Raw genomic sequence first — 15,406 nt, 5'->3', positions numbered from 1 at the left:
TCCAGTTCTCAAAAGGACGACCATAAGAAAGGAACATAGAATCATCACCAACATCTGGCAGCCTGCCCTGCCCAGGGCCCCCTGGGCTGGGGGCTCCCTCCAGCTTACAGGGAAGCCTGTCGGATGGCCCAGAGGGGCACGGCAAGGACGAGGATGAGGAGTGAGTGCGAGTGAGGAGGACTTCCTGAGGGAGAGCTCCCGAAGCCACCAAGAGGACCGAGGTCCTTGCCCAGCTGCTGGCGTGATGCAGGATGGCCACTCTCCACAGTCAGGAAGCCTGCTCCTAGTTCTCTGCCACTGTCTTGCTGCATGACCTTGGGCAAGTCAGATCACCTCTCTGGGCCTCAGTTTCCTCATCTGTAAAATGAGGGGACTTTGTTAACTTTGAAAAGATGTACTAGGCCCTTGCTCTGTCACTGTGGTGAAGCAGTAATACAAAGAGGAATACAGTCATTTATTCAAAAATACCGAAGGACTACCCTCACTTACTGGGTAATGTGATTACAAAGATGAACGACTCGGCATTGCTGCCCTGCCATTGAGACGTTCAAAAGCTGGTAAGGGAGACAGTGAGCAAACAAGAAACGGCCAGCCACACACTTGCTGCAGACAGAGGTGTGGGCACAGGAAGGCGTGGCCTTCTGTATTGGGGCTAGTGTCGGGGGGGTGGTGTCACAGAAGAGGTTGAACTGAATTTTGGGGGATCCTTTGTCCTTGCTCTCAGAAGACTGTACAATTCATCAGGGGTTAGAACAAATACCCACACAGCTACTATACAAGGCAGAATGAAGCCACCCCAGGTATTCCAAATTCAGGGGGCGCAGGGAACCCATGTGGCTTAGGCAGGGTGGGGAAAGGAGTGGAAGGTCAGAAAAGCTTTGCAGGAAGTGGCCTTAACAGGTGGGCAAAGAGTTTCCTGAGAGCCCTGGGGGCTGCAGGAGCATTCCAGATGACGGGCCTGCACAATAAACGCCACAACATGGGGACTGCCAGGGTTAGGGCTACAGTCAGGACAGCAGGACAACCAGGGAGTGGCCTGGCAAGGCAAGCCAATGGCAGCCCTGGTGATGACAGCCACTGGAACGCAGGCCCTGGGCCAAGCACTCCACATCCTCACACCAGCTCTTGCAAGTAGATTCCCTCACTATTACCCTATTCTTTCAGATAAGGAAACAGGATCAAAGAGGTTGCAAAGTCACAGAGCAGACAGATGGCAGAAATGGCACTTGATGGAGGTCTGTCTGATGCCCCAACCTGACCTTACCACTGGAATGCCAGGCAGTGGTATTTCCAAGCCCCTGTCATCTAAGGTGCCCTGTCCCAGCACACCTGGACACCTCAGACACATGGCTACTAAAGGTCGATCTTTGCCTTACCCACTGGAAACTGGCTTGATTCGGCCTCCTCCTCAGGCAGCTAGGGACTATCAGGGTCCCCCCACCAGAACAGAGGGGGCAGGGCCAGGCAAGGAATATGAGAATTGCTGAGGGGTTTGTGCTACACTGTCCGCTGTTGCAGTTTATTGTTGTTCCACCACGGTTGGGCTGGCTAGCTCGCTCCCTCTTTCCCTCCTGTCAGCCTGATGTCATCATAGCCCTGAGGCAGATCATTCTGCCATGTGACTAGGGCGGCTGGCTTTTCTTGTCAGGACCGAGTTGGAGCTGGAGCTAGACCTTGTACACTCGCATGTTGTCCAGGCACTGCTGGAGGTTCACAGATTCCTGTTTCCAGCGCCCCAGCTTTCTGAGCTGGTCTGTCATGAACTTTTTTTTCAGGTGGTCATACAACTGGCCCATCTTTTTCTTGGTCTTGTCTGAAGCTCTTATCTTACAAAAAACAGAGGAAGTTAGGATGAAGAGGCTACTTTTCACAGCAAGAGAAGCACCTGTGCTGACACTATGGGGGTGGAAAAGGTGCCAGCTGGACCCATTCCATAAGTAATTTGACTCACTGGGAGCCTCAGTTTCCCTATTTGTAAAATGTGGGCATTGAGCTGGATAACCCCTATGGTACCTTCTGAGAGTCCACAGCCTATGAGCCTGATTTTGCCCTTAGTATCTCTATTTGAAGAATGGTTGAAGGAGGTAAGGTTGGAGGGTGGAGGGATGGAGAAAGGATGCATCTAGTTCCTCCCCATTTCCTTAACTCCTATCACCCTGCCCCTGGGACTCATTTGGACTTCCCACATATTGTGTGACATTCCCTACATCAACTGAACTCTACTTATTTCTTGCTCTATTATTTCTGTCCTGTCCTCAACAAGACTGTAAGCTCTAGGAAGGCCCATCCTCTATCTTACTTGACCATCTATTTACTCCAGTGAGCTAGTTGTGGAGAAGATACAAAATCAGCCACAGGTCTTAGTGACTACAACATAGTCAGGAAGGTGGGACACATGCCCAAATATTTCAAAGCAAGACAGAGAATGATAATCCTGAAAAGAAGCACAGAGTCCAAAGAATGAGATATCAAGAAAAGCCTCATGGAGGGTTGGTGTGTAAATTGTGGGTGGGTTTTGAAGGATGGGGAAGTGTTACACATGTAGAAACAGACCAGGAAGGAGGTGATCCTGAGAGCTGACATTTTAATAAACGCTCCTTGGGATTCAAAGTGTTGACGTTGTCTCAGGACTCAGCATAATGCAAGGAAAGGAGAGCTCCACAAAGGCCAGTCAGTGTTGCCCTGATACCTGACACAGGAAGCTAACATGCTGGAGTGGATCTTGGGAACAAGGCATGAAGAGGGAGGGTAGGCAACAGAAAATATGAACACTAACAGCCATAGTTCCAATCAGTGGTCTCTGAACATGGCTGAGTATCAGAAACCTTTCAGTTGTTTGCTAAAAATAGAGACCCCAGAAATTCTAGTTTGGTGGGGCTTGGATGGGGCCAAGGAATCTATATTTTTACCATATACCTGAGATGATGCTGATATAGCCACTGACAAGTGGCTGTTTCTGTATCACCATTTTCAAGTTCACACCATAACGGCAGGCTTTTTGGCCTCTCTAAGCTAGTGACTTCACCTTTAGCTTGACTTTTACTATGGACCAGTCTCTCGACCTCGCCATTATTAACATTTGGAGCCAAGTAATTCTCTGTGGTGGGAGGCTGTCCTGTGCCTTGTAGGATTTTAGCAGCCTCCCAGGACTCTACCTTCTAAATGCTAGTGGCACCACCCCACTCTCACCTGTGCTACCAAAACTGTCTCCTGACATTGCCAATGTCCTCAGATGGGCAAAACCATCCCCGGCTGAGAGTCACGGCCACAGATGAAGAGGTAGCAGCCCTCATCCCTATTCTTAGAGCATGCTCAGAGCAGTCCCAAGACTCTAGAACTTAGCTGTCCTTGTTGAGGTCCTGAGAAATCAGCAGCTAGCCAAAGCTGCCTCTTTCTCTACTGTGAGCACTTTTCTGGGAGAGAAACACTGCTGTGCTACCACTCAGGCCTCAAATCCACTGAGGTCCTACAAGCTGGGCCCTCAGCCAAGTCACTACAAACAAGGAGAAGACAGCCCCCATCCTTAAAGGAGAACGTCCTACGCTATGGTCACTTAGGCCGAGTTTGCAAGCCCACAGTGATGTACTATGTGACCTCCCGCTCTCTGAGCCTGTTTCCTGAACTATTAGACAAGGTAATAATACATAATAGACAGTGAGTACCTAAAACACACAAGGGCTCAGAACAGCTTTAAAAGAACTTCCAGATGGCTGGAGGATGGCATAGCCCTCTGGTACATATAAAGACAACTCAGGGAGTTTCCAGTTATAGTATCTCAGAGATCCTCACCCCACTTGCCAGAGGTACAATACCCGTCACCTGCTGGTGAATGGGGTTGGGCCCAACCCATCCTGGGCCAGTCAGAACAGCCCACACCACCTGGCCACAGAGATTGGGGCAGGGATGGGCCCATGACCCACCTGGGCCAACTGGAGCCCTTCTCCAGGATTTGTCTAATTCAAGCAACAGTGGAAGCACCCCACTGCTTTTCTGGGTGACAGGCAAGGTTTCCTGTGGCCATGTTCCCCAGGGACAGCCACCCTAATGATGACGCCAACATGCAGAAATCATCAGAAAAGGAGATGAAGAGGGGAGAGTGGAAGACACATCTAACGGTATTGGAGCCTCTGGCTTTTCTCATCCCAGACACTGGTGACCCTGCCCTAGCTATCCTTGATTGCATAAACTCATCATTCTCTATTTTGCTTGAACTAGTACAAGTTCAGTGTGCATTACCTGCAACTGGGAGGATCCTAATACATCCTATTTTATAAATGAGCAAAGAGGAAATGTGATTCCCCAAGGTCCCACAAAGGTGGCCTACCCATCTCCAAGTGCACCCTATTCACATAACACACGCCATGAAAGTTTAGCAGAGAGAGAAACACCCAGGCCTCTCCTCTTCTTTTGGTCTCTGCGGCCCTTAAAAGGATCTGGCACCATCCCTCAAGCCTCCTGCAGGCTTCTTGAGGTCAGAATCCCACAGCACCATCCAGATTTGGCCCCAGAACATGGAGAGAAGTCAACAGAGTCAAACAGAGGGCAGTAGCTCAACTCTGGGCCACCTGCTCTGCTTGAAGGAGTGAGCATGTTCTGAGGCCGCTGTGTTCATCAGTCCTTTCCTAGTGCCCAGCATAGTGCCTGCCCGAGCACACTTCATGAATTAATCAACGGGGTCTGTGGGTGACAGCACTCTAGTTTCCCTCCCCGTCCTCTGAGAGCTTTTAGGGGAGGAAAAAAACTGACCCAATAGTGTTGATACCACTTCAAGCTCCAGGACCCAAGACCTCTTTTCCTGGGAGACAGTAGAACCCATTCATGGATGCCCTGAACAGAGAGGTAATGTGCTCTGAGAAAAAAAATGCCACAAGAGCCAAAAGACATGGAGTCCTTCTCCCTGGCTCCCTTGGCTCAGGAACAGCTATGGCACCTCGGGCCAATCAGTAACCCCTGGCTGCCTCTGTAAAATGAGGCTTGCATCATCTCCCTGTCACCTCTAAGATCTGTGATTTCCCTCCAGGCTACTGGGGAGAGTGAAATGAATATGGGACAAGCCACTAACACCCTCTAATACAAAAGCTTGTGACTTTACCTCCATCGCACAGATTCGTTGTGCACTGAGATTGTCCCGAATAATCACCCGAGATAAGTTGCTCTTGGGCAAAAATTTTTTCATCGCGGCTTCATTGGAATTCATTAAGCTGGAGTGGGGAAGGAAAAGAGGTACAGGTTGAGATGGCTGGGGCGAGGGCCAGGACAGGCCCTGATTTGATGGGGTCCTGAGGGAGTGACTGAGGCTTCTGCAGGCTTCTTAGGAGAGGCACAGCTCTGTCATAACTGTCCAAGGAGCAGGGGAGTTAGGCCTGGGTTACTTCTTAGAGAAAACATGTGCTAAGGGGTGTTTCTTGGATGTTGAGAGGTAATGCCACCTTGAGAATGCTGTAAAAGGGCCCAGACCAAACCCCAAGAGAAGTGTCCACAGGGACTCAGAACTGTCCTCAGAAGCAGTCATGTTAGGGAGAAAATGCAGGATGAGATGCGAGGTGGGAGTCTTAAACGAGAGGTGCAGAAACGGCAGGGGAGACTTCAGAGGGGTGAGTTTGAGGAGGGTTAAGGCCAAGGCTTGAGGAGGCTCTGGAGGGGGAGAAGTAGAACTTATGATGGGGTGGGATGGGGTGGCATGGAGCCAGGTTCTCCACGGGGCCCTAGAGAGAACAATTTGGTCCAAATGAGGAACTGGTTAAAAATGGATTATGCCAGGCACCGAGTTTTCACTTTTTGATTATTTGGTTATACCATGAAGTGGTTTTGCGAACATGTACCTTTAAATCTTTTGCCCATTTCTGAAAATAATTGTTCATATTTTCTTTCTAAAATGTGGAAACTATCCAAAGGTGCAATAGAAAGCACCTGAGTAAACTTTGGTTAGGTCATATAATGACCTATATGTAACTATGCAGTTGCAGATAAAACAGATATCCATAGGGGATTAGGTGAGGGAAAAAGGCAGGTCACAAAATAATAAACTGTTTTGTGACATATTTTGCCCCTAAAAATGTATAAGCATGTTGTAGTACAGACATATGAATGAATCTGGAACAATACACACCAAAAGGTCAACAGTGATTGTGGCCATTCATATTGCTTCTGTCTTGTCTGATTTTTCTACAAGTGTACACTCCTTTGATAGGACAAAAAAAGACAACATTTAAAGGATAAAATATTTTGAAGGATTAAAAAATTTTTCCTAATTCATTTTCAGCCAATTTTGGAGCCATGGTTTTATGAATGTTTTTACATTCAGAAACTAGTATAAACAAAGGTCCCCAATCTCCCATTTATGATGTTTCTGACAGCAAAAAAAAAAAGTCATGAGATGGAAAAGGCTGGTTTACAGATCAAGATGCTTACATATCAGACTCCAAAATCCTTTAAAAAATTAAACAAAGTATTTAAAGATACACAAAACACTCTCCACCCACTTAGTGGTGCACCAAATTTACCAATACTTCCTTGGAAAGTTTTTAAAAATGAAAAAGGAAGTGACTGGAAATATTTCCTTTCAAATAATAGCGGTCATTTTGAACCAAATTGTTTTCCAAAGCAAGGCCTTTGTGGGAGCCGAGGATGCTTGCAGGAGGGCTGTGGAATGGGAGGAGAGGAGGGCTTTGGGGTCTGCGGGGATTAGGACAGTGCCGAGGGCCTTTCCCAGGGACACCGGGGAATGCGGGGGCCGAGGGTGTCAAGCCTGAAGGGACCTGGTCCTCGCCGGGCTCCAAAGAAGTTCACGGCTGGCCAGAGGGATGCGGGGAACCCCGGGCTGCAGGATACATCAAGCCCGAAGGACTAGGGCCTGGGGGATTCTGAGGATACGTGGGTTGGAGGTGGGAATTCCCGAGTCTCCCAGGAAGGGGCCCGGGCTGAAGGCGTTCGGGCTCCCCAGGCTCCTGGGGTTGCGAAGAGTGGGACCGGGAAGGGGCTGGGCTCCGGTCTGTGGGAAATCCAGCGTCTCTGGGGGTCCAAGAAGGAGTCGGGCTGAGGAGCCCGGAGCTCCGGGGGAGCCAGGGCCAGGGGTCCAAGGGGCCGTCTGAAGGAACGGGGGTCCGCGGGAATTCGGGCTGCCTCCAGGGCCCTGGGGGGGGTCTGACGACTGCTCCGGGCAGTCGAGCCGCACCTGAAGAGCACCGGCGGCTGCGCGGTTCGCGGCCGCAGAAAGCAGACCTGCGGCGAGGTGCCTGCGTCGATTCTGGGACGGCTGCTGAGCCCACCGCGCCAGAAGGCCCGGCTCGGGGTGGCGCCGGAACTGGTGGTCGCCTGGACAGCGGCCGCCTGAGCGGTGGGCGAGCCCAGGTTCCACGTGGCCCACGGCCTGGGCTGCTGGGGAGTTGCGTATTCTTCGCTCGAGTACGACTCGGGAATAGGAGCAGGACCCCGAGCCATGGTTGGTGCGCGTGCGCGGACGCGGAGAGAGTCGCTGGACAGACGCTGTGAGGTGAGCGCTGCGCGTTGCCTGGGAGACGGGCGACGGGGGCGGGACCGGACCTACGCGGAGCCCGGGAGGCTGTGGACGCCTTAAGATTGTCCCTGAACGGCCGCCGTGATGCGGCCCGGCGTGTTGCCGTGGAGACCGGTTGGGCGTGGCGGAGCGCATAGCTGCCGGTGAAGCCGCCTTTACTTCTCAGTTAGGGCTCCTGTGGCTCCCAGCGTGATCCGGTGCGCCCGCGCTGGGCAGCTCCAGGGACTGGAGACGAGGCCGGGGTTTCTCCGAAGACCCGGCGCGGCCGATTCCTCCCCGCCAAGAGAGACTACAGCTATGGAAACTAGAGCGCCGGGCGGTCGGGGGTTGTGGCTGCCCGGGGGGGACGGGTCTTCTCTGTCCCCTAGGCCCTCGCCCGAGGCTTCGGGCGTGCCTGCTTCCTGAGTGAATCTGCACTTCTGCCCGCGGGAGAGGTAAGACTTCGGAGTCCTCACACCCAGGCAGGCGGAGAAACCCCTTTTCAACTCCAGCTTCCCAGAAACCTACCTGGCTCACACCTGGAAGCGGCGCCTCGCGCCCGTCAACCTGAGGACTTTGTTCCACGTTTATAACCCCGTGTTAACGAAGACCCCCGCGGTGTCTGCCGACTGTTCCCACAAAATGAGGTCAGAAAGGCTGGCTTTTGGATCTTGCTTTGTGACCCTAGACAGATCGTTTTCCCTCTTTCGACCTCACTTTCCCCGTTTGTAAAATGGAGATGTTAACTCCAGACACCGGCCTATTATTGTGTTGCTTTGAAGACCGAACCAAATGGCGGAAGCGGCTGTAAAATGGTGAACGTGAGCTGCTGCGGAGTCACCGTTTCTCCACCTCCTTCCGCCTCAGCTAAACGTTCTTCTGATGTTTGTATGTTTCTTCTGGCGACCTTGCATCTCCCTAGCCCCTAGCCTGAATTAAAGTCCCTACATTCTTTAGTCCCATAATGCCCTGCATTTTAACTTCCCTAACAACAGGAAGAATAGTAGAATAGTTATAATTTATGTCTAGGGCTCTCTCTGCACCAACCCTCTGTTAAACACTTCACTGGCTTACCTCCCTTAATCCTCAGACGATCTTTATAAAATAGGCGTTCTTATCCCTATTTTCCAGCTCTGTTGCTCCTGTAATTGCCTGTGTAATGTCTGTCTCTCCCCCTAGACTTTGAGCTCTATGACAGAGGAGCCATGGCTGTCTTTTATCCATTTAAGTATCCCCAGCACCTAATACAGTGCCTGACAAATATTTCTTAACTAGCATGAACTTGACTCCACCTCTTACTACCCTCATCTTCAGGAGCAGTGCCTCCTTTGCAAACTTTCTTGATGTGATGCACAACAGTCTCCTCTATTCCTGTTGCCCACTGGGCACTGGTGGACCCTCAGTCTACTTTTCTCTGGGTTTTTCCCTGCCCTCACAGTCCACTGAGAACAAATCAGCCCAGTGTGCCTTTCCTGGAGTGAGCCTGATGCATGTGACTGGGGCACTGACAGGTAGAATTGGCCTACTCAGCCTTGTCCTTCCCCTCCAGCAGCCTAGGAACCACCAGTCCCCTCCCCCAAATCCTAGAGGAACATGGCCAGAGAACTCGTCCTTACCTCTCAGAAGGTAGGGTTGTGGTTATTGGAGCCATTCCTTCATTCAGAAACATGTTTATCAAGCACCTGCTTGTGGGGACACAGAGCTTGGCACAGGTGATGTAGTAGGAGTGAAGAGAGTCACAGTGATAATACAAAAGAACTCACAGACAGGTCAAGGCAAAGCCACGTCTCCAGGAAGTGTTAGGAAGGAGAGCATTCGGGCTTAGAAAGCCTGGAGCAGGGACTTAATCAAATGTGGGGCAGGGCTGTGGTCCCAGGTGGTTTCCTCCAGGAAGTAACCCTTGGCTAAGATCCCAAGGCTCACCGGTACTCTGGTGAATGGAACAGATCAGGATCTGATGGGAAAGAGGGTACTGGGCTGAGAGAGTAGCAAAAGCAAAGCCCTAGGCCAGAGAGGACAGATGTCCACATGGAACTGCAAGTGGCTCAGCCTCGCTGAGGGCTCTCAGGATGTAGGGAAGGCTAATCGGGGGCTGCAAGATGGGCAGGAGCCTGACCACAATAGGCCTTAACAGCCAGACTAAAAGGCTGTATCTCTTCCTGACAGTGGGTAGCCACTGAAATATATTAAGCAGAACAGAACTTGAGCTCTTTGTCTGTGCCTGATGACTGCCATTTGGCCTTGAGAGGTGTACTCTAAATCCACATGCTCCTATTTCAGTGAAACACATGAAGATGTGCTGTCTGTACAGCTTCATTCAAGACTGGGAGAGTGAAGAGCCTGGGATTTCGTAGGCGAAGGCAGGTGTCTGCTCCTCCCCGGGGGCACATGCCCCAGCCCTGCTGCACCCAGCCTGGTGCTGGTATGGCTGGTCTCCTGGTCTCCTGAAGGCCTCTCTGCACCAGCCCCTGGGGGTTGCTGTGGTGTCCCTAGAATGCTGGCCTCCTAGAAGCTTTCAGCCATCCTCTGCCCCAGGCCCTCCTTAGAGACAAGGTGCAGGAGCATGGTTAATGGTTGCAAGACTCTGAAATTTGATGTTAGTGTCATAAGGGCATGTCCCTTCAAAGGGATGGTTCTTGGAAGGGGAAGTCGAGACGCTCCTCTCTCTCATACCACCAGTGACTTCCAGCACAGTGGGTTCAAGTTCCATGCCCCTGGTTCAGAGTCTTATGATTTGAGCATAAAGTCAGAAGACCGAGGAGCAAGACTGTGCAAGTCGTCCCACTTAGCGGGGGTGGAGGGGAGGGCAGGTTTTGAAACGAAGGGAGAAGAGGGCTGCGTAAGCCTAACTGGAGAGTAAGGCCAGGGCAAAGCTGGGGGACACAAGTTGGCCTGCCCAACTAGAAATGTGGGGTCCTGTAAGGGAGGCCTTGAATGCCAGCCTCAGGGGCTTGCCCATGTCCCATAGGATAATGCACATTAGATCTCCTAAGAAGCATGCTGAAAATTTTTATCCCAAGAGCCTACTAAATGGATCTGGGGAGAAGCCTGGGTATCTGCATTTTTAAGTCCCCTGGGTAATTCTGCGATGGTCAGAGGACCACCTCAGGGGAATCCTGCTGTAGACCCATCATTCATTTCCCAGAAACCCCCTGGGGTTGGCCTGCTGGCCCAGCTGGGCTTCTGCCCTCTAAACATTCTCTCCCTCCTTGCAGTTTTCCTTGGACACAGCTTAGCAAACAGATGCAGCCTTTATGCCTCCCTGGCCGCTGACCTACCAGCCCGATGACAGCACCCCCGTGTACCTTCCCGGTTCAATTCCAGCAGCCTTCGGTTAGTGGCCTCTCCCAGATTACCAGAAGCCTATATATCAGCAACGGGGTGGCTGCCAACAATAAGCTCATGCTCTCCAGCAACCAGATCACCACCATCATCAATGTCTCGGTGGAGGTGGTGAACACCGTATACGAGGACATCCAGTACGTGCAGGTGCCTGTGGCTGACACACCCACCTCGCGTCTCTGTGACTTCTTTGACCCCATAGCCGACCACATCCACAGTGTGGAGATGAAGCGGGGCCGCACGCTGCTGCACTGTGCCGCTGGCGTGAGCCGCTCGGCTGCCCTCTGCCTTGCCTACCTCATGAAGTACCACGCCATGTCCCTGCTGGATGCCCATACATGGACTAAGTCGTGCCGGCCCATCATCCGGCCCAACAGTGGCTTCTGGGAGCAGCTCATCCACTATGAGTTCCAGCTGTTCAGCAAGAACTCTGTGCACATGGTCAGCTCGCCTGTGGGAATGATCCCTGACATCTATGAGAAGGAGGTCCGTTTGATGATTCCACTGTGAGCCACCCTGCCAGCCCCTGCACCAGGGTCAGAGGTTCAGGTCTGCCCTTGATTCCACACTGCAACTGAACTTAAACATTTGCCTCTGCAGATACAGAAACACGCAGATGATACCTTTTACAAAGGCAGGAAAAGAAAGGGTGTTGCAGGTTTTAACCTTGTAATCCATATCTTTAAAGATTAAACTCACTGAATTTAAGCTGGTGAAGGTAAGTTTCCTATCTGGTGAGTGACAGGTCCAGGCTGCTGGCTGGAGGGGAGAGTGAGGCAGATAGTACCCAGGTCAACTGAACCAGCGCTCAGAGCACATGGCAAGCCTGGAATCCTGCTGCACTCCCCAAATGTGACTAACCCAGGAATGAGTGCCACAATTCCACCTCATCCTTTCAAACCCAAAACCAGAGCCTTAAGAAGCATGGCACCTCCTGCTTGCCACACTAAGTGCCAACCTACTCAATAACTGGCCTTTAAGCAGTGTCCTGGGAGCCCAGGCCAACCTTCAACCACAGGGGCCCAACTCTGGTTTTCGAGCTCAGATTAACAAATAAGATAGTTTTTAGAGAAAGCATTCCACTGTAAAATGTTTTTTAAATAATATTTTTTGAAGGGCTGTTGTATGGCAAGGCCTCAAATGTCCTCGACCATCCCTCACCAGCCTTTGATGAATGGAGGCATTAGTTTCCTTCCTTGGGGCACACGTGGAGTACAGGCCTGACATCAGGGCTCAGAGTTCCTTCACACACGGGCCTTGGCTCGGAAGCCTGGGGCAGCAGCCTGGAACCTAGCCTCGCCCCCTCCTCCCGTGTGATCTGGGACCTCTCGGAACCTCATTCTCCTCGTGTCCAAGCAGGGACAGCCCTTTTCCTAGAGGCTGGTCGTAAAGATTCAACGGTTCCTTAGCAGGGGGCCTGGCACATGGTCGGTGCTTAGTGTAACTGGCAGCTCTCGTCATGGGTGACACTCTGGCCCTGCTGGTCCTGGTCAGCACGGTCATCCTCATTTCCCCCCTCTGCACAGCCCTATACTGTTTACAAAGTGCTCTTCCAAAAAGTCATCGTGTGTGGAAAAAAAACTGGTTTAAGCCCTTTCAGACTCTACCTTGGAGGAGACTTAGACTTCAAAGCCTTTTCAGAGTTCCACTGCGATGAATCCGTGTGTGCCCTGGGGGTCCTAAAGCAAGGCGCATGCTTCCAGCTTCCCCCAAAAAGGCCTTGTTCAGATCAACCTTTAGAGCCAGCATCCTGGTCTGGCTGACCACCGGGGTCCCTGGTTTCCACGGGCATATGCCAAAAGTTCCGCCAGTAGGCCCTGAAATCCAAGATTGTTCAAATCCCCCAGGGGTCTGAGGTTCCCACTCAAGACCAGCTATCCTAATCCAAAGATTTTTGGACAAACAGTCTGAGACAGACAGAGGAGATCAAATGCCTTTTCCCTCCTAACCTACCCACCCCACTTCCACAAAGGGCATGTCCAGGGGTGTGATTTTAGGGTGAAGGTGGAGGGGAAAGGGAAAATCACGGCTCTAGATTGATCTTGTCAGTCTAGTCTAGAGATAAATCAGTTTCTGAGCCTAGAGAGATCTTGTTTTACACGTGAATAAGCAGAACCACAAACACCAACCAGGGCTTATATAGCAAAGCCCCACAAAGAGCCTTTCCGGAAGAAAACCAAATGGAAATTTTCTTTTAAAGCATTTTTAAAGAAGTTTACTTGGATATATTTTGTTTTCACTTTTTTTAACTTTAACATACCATATAATTAACATTTTTGTATGTACAGTTCTATGTTTTAGCATATTTATGTGACTACCTCTATAATCAGGACAGAGAGCAGTTCCAGCACCCAAAAAACTCCTGTGTGCTGCCCCTTTGTAGTCAGACCTTTGCCTCATGCCAGCCTCAACAAACACTGATCTGATCTCCATCCCTATAGATTTGCTTTTTCCAAAATGTTACATACATAGACTCATAAAGGATGTGACCTCTGGATGCTGGCTTCTTTCAGTAAACTGTCTTTGAGATTTATACATGTTACTTTTTATGGTTAAGTAGTATTCCACTGTATGGATGTACCACAGTTTGTTTTACATTCACCCACTGAAGGATATTTGGGTCGTTTCCAGTTTGGGGCAATTTTGAATGAAACTGCTATAAACATTTATATATAGGCTTTTATGTGAACATAAGTTTTCATTTCTCTAGGATAAATACCTAGGCATGGGATGGCTGTGAGAGGATAAAGGTTATGTTTAACTTTATCAAAAACTGCCAGACTTCCAGAGTGGCTATACCATTTTGCACTCCTCTATGAGAGATCCAGTTTCTCACCAGTATTTGGTACTGCCAGGATTATTTCAGCCATTCTCATTAAGTGTGTAGTGTAGCTCATTGTAGTTTTAGTTTGCATTTCCCTAATGGTTAATGAAGTTGAGTGTCTTTCTGTATGCTTAATTGCCTTCCACATACCCTCTTTGGTGAATGTCAAACTTTTTTGCCCATTTTTAAATTGGCATTTTTCTGTTTTGAGAATTCTTTATATATTCTGGATACAAGTCCTTTGTCAGATATGAATTTGTAAATATATTTCCCCAGTCTAGCTTGTCTTTTCATTCTCCTAGAAGTGTCTTTTGCAGAGCAAAAGTTTTTAATTTCAATGAATGCTACTTACCAGTTTTTCCTTTTATGTTCTGCTGGTTTGGTGTCCTAAGAACTCTTTGCCTAAGCCCAGATCACAAAAATTTTCTCTAGTGTTTTAAAGTTTGAGAGTTTAGAATTGTCACTTATGCCTATGATCCTTTTGTATAAGGTATGAGGTTCAGTTTGAGGTTCATATTTTTCATATGGATGTCTAATGGTTTCACAGCTCCATTTGTTGAAGACTGTCCTCTGCACCTTTGTGTAGGTCTATTTTTGGACTCTATTCTGTTTGATAAATGTGTCCTCTTCACCAATACCACATGATCTTGATTACTGAAGTTTTATAGTAAGTCTTAAGATTAGATAATGTGAGTACTCCAATTTTCTTTTTATAAAAACCATTTTGGTTATTCTAGTTTATTTGCCTTTTCATATAAATTTTAAAATCAACTTGTCTGTATCAACAACAAAACAAACAAAATCCTGCTGGGATTTTTTTTTTTTCAATTGAAATTAAGTCTATTATGTTAAATCTGTTGACCAGTGCAGGGGAGAACTAACGTCTTTATTCTTGAATTTTCTGATCCATGGACATAGTATGTCTCCCATTATTTTAAGTCTTTGTTGTCTTCCATCAATGTTTTATAGTTTTCAGCATACAGATCTTATATATTTTATTGTATTTATACCTAAATATTTCACTTGAGGGAAGGCATTGTAATAAAATGTTTTTTAATTTTGGGTTCCAATTATTCATTGCTGGTACTGTATAGAAATGCAATTGATTTCTGTGTATTGACCTGTGACCTTGTGAATTCATTTATTCTAAGAGCATTTTTGTAGATTCCTTGACAATCTATGTGTAGCAATCATGTCTACAAATAAACCTAGTTTTATTTCTTCCTTTCCAATCTGAATGCCTCTGATTTTCTTTCATTACACTGACTAGGACTTCCAGAATAATGATGAGTATGAGTGATAAGAACAGACATTCTTGCCTTGTTCCTGATCTTAGAAAGTGTTCAGTCTCTTACCACTAACTATGATGTTAGCTTTAGAGTTTTTATAGTTGCCCTTTTTTAGGTTAAGGAAGAGTTGGAAAGTATTCTGTCCTCTTCTATTTTCTGGAAAAGATATGTAAATTGGTGTTATTTCTTCTTTAAATGATAGAATTCACCAGTGAAACCATTTGGACCTGGAGAGTTCTTTTTCAGAAGGACTTAACAATGAATTCAGTTCCTTTAATAGCTAAAGGGACTATTCAAGTTATGTATTTTATCTTGGGTAAGTTCTAGTAGTTTGTGATTTTTGAGGAACAGGTTGGCCCATTTCACCTAAGTTGTCAAGTTTATGCATGTAGAGTTACTTGTAGTATCTCTTACCTGCAGGGTCTGTAGTAATATCAACTTTTCATTCATACTGAT

General features: G+C 48.7%; 2 protein-coding genes across 6 annotated transcripts; one reads left to right on the top strand and one right to left on the bottom strand.

The window, feature by feature from the left end:
- Nucleotides 1-433: 433 nt before the first annotated feature.
- C15H5orf52 (chromosome 15 C5orf52 homolog) lies at nt 434-7,567 on the bottom strand. The gene is made up of 3 exons (XM_036993382.2): nt 7,175-7,567; nt 5,093-5,201; nt 434-1,826 (listed from the first exon to the last, which is right to left on the bottom strand). The coding sequence occupies exons 1-3, from the start codon at nt 7,438-7,440 to the stop codon at nt 1,668-1,670; spliced, it is 534 nt and encodes a 177-aa protein (XP_036849277.2). The 5' UTR covers nt 7,441-7,567; the 3' UTR covers nt 434-1,667.
- Nucleotides 7,568-7,638: 71 nt separating this feature from the next.
- Nucleotides 7,639-14,888, top strand: DUSP18 (dual specificity phosphatase 18). 5 transcript variants are annotated; one of them, XM_073222546.1, is made up of 3 exons: nt 7,639-7,950; nt 9,776-9,855; nt 10,711-14,888. In XM_073222546.1, exon 3 carries the CDS (start codon nt 10,781-10,783, stop codon nt 11,345-11,347), a length of 567 nt encoding a protein of 188 aa, XP_073078647.1. In that variant the 5' UTR covers nt 7,639-7,950; nt 9,776-9,855; nt 10,711-10,780; the 3' UTR covers nt 11,348-14,888. The 5 variants fall into 5 exon arrangements, with proteins under 5 accessions (XP_073078647.1, XP_073078646.1, XP_017503519.3 ...); XM_073222545.1 differs by having other exon boundaries at nt 7,639-8,142; XM_017648030.3 differs by lacking the exon at nt 9,776-9,855 and having other exon boundaries at nt 7,639-8,383.
- The last annotated feature ends 518 nt before the right edge of the window (nt 14,889-15,406 follow it).

Source organism: Manis javanica, chromosome 15, assembly GCF_040802235.1.
Source record: "Manis javanica isolate MJ-LG chromosome 15, MJ_LKY, whole genome shotgun sequence".
Lineage (NCBI taxonomy): Eukaryota > Metazoa > Chordata > Mammalia > Pholidota > Manidae > Manis > Manis javanica.
This window is presented reverse-complemented; position numbering and strand designations above follow the sequence as displayed.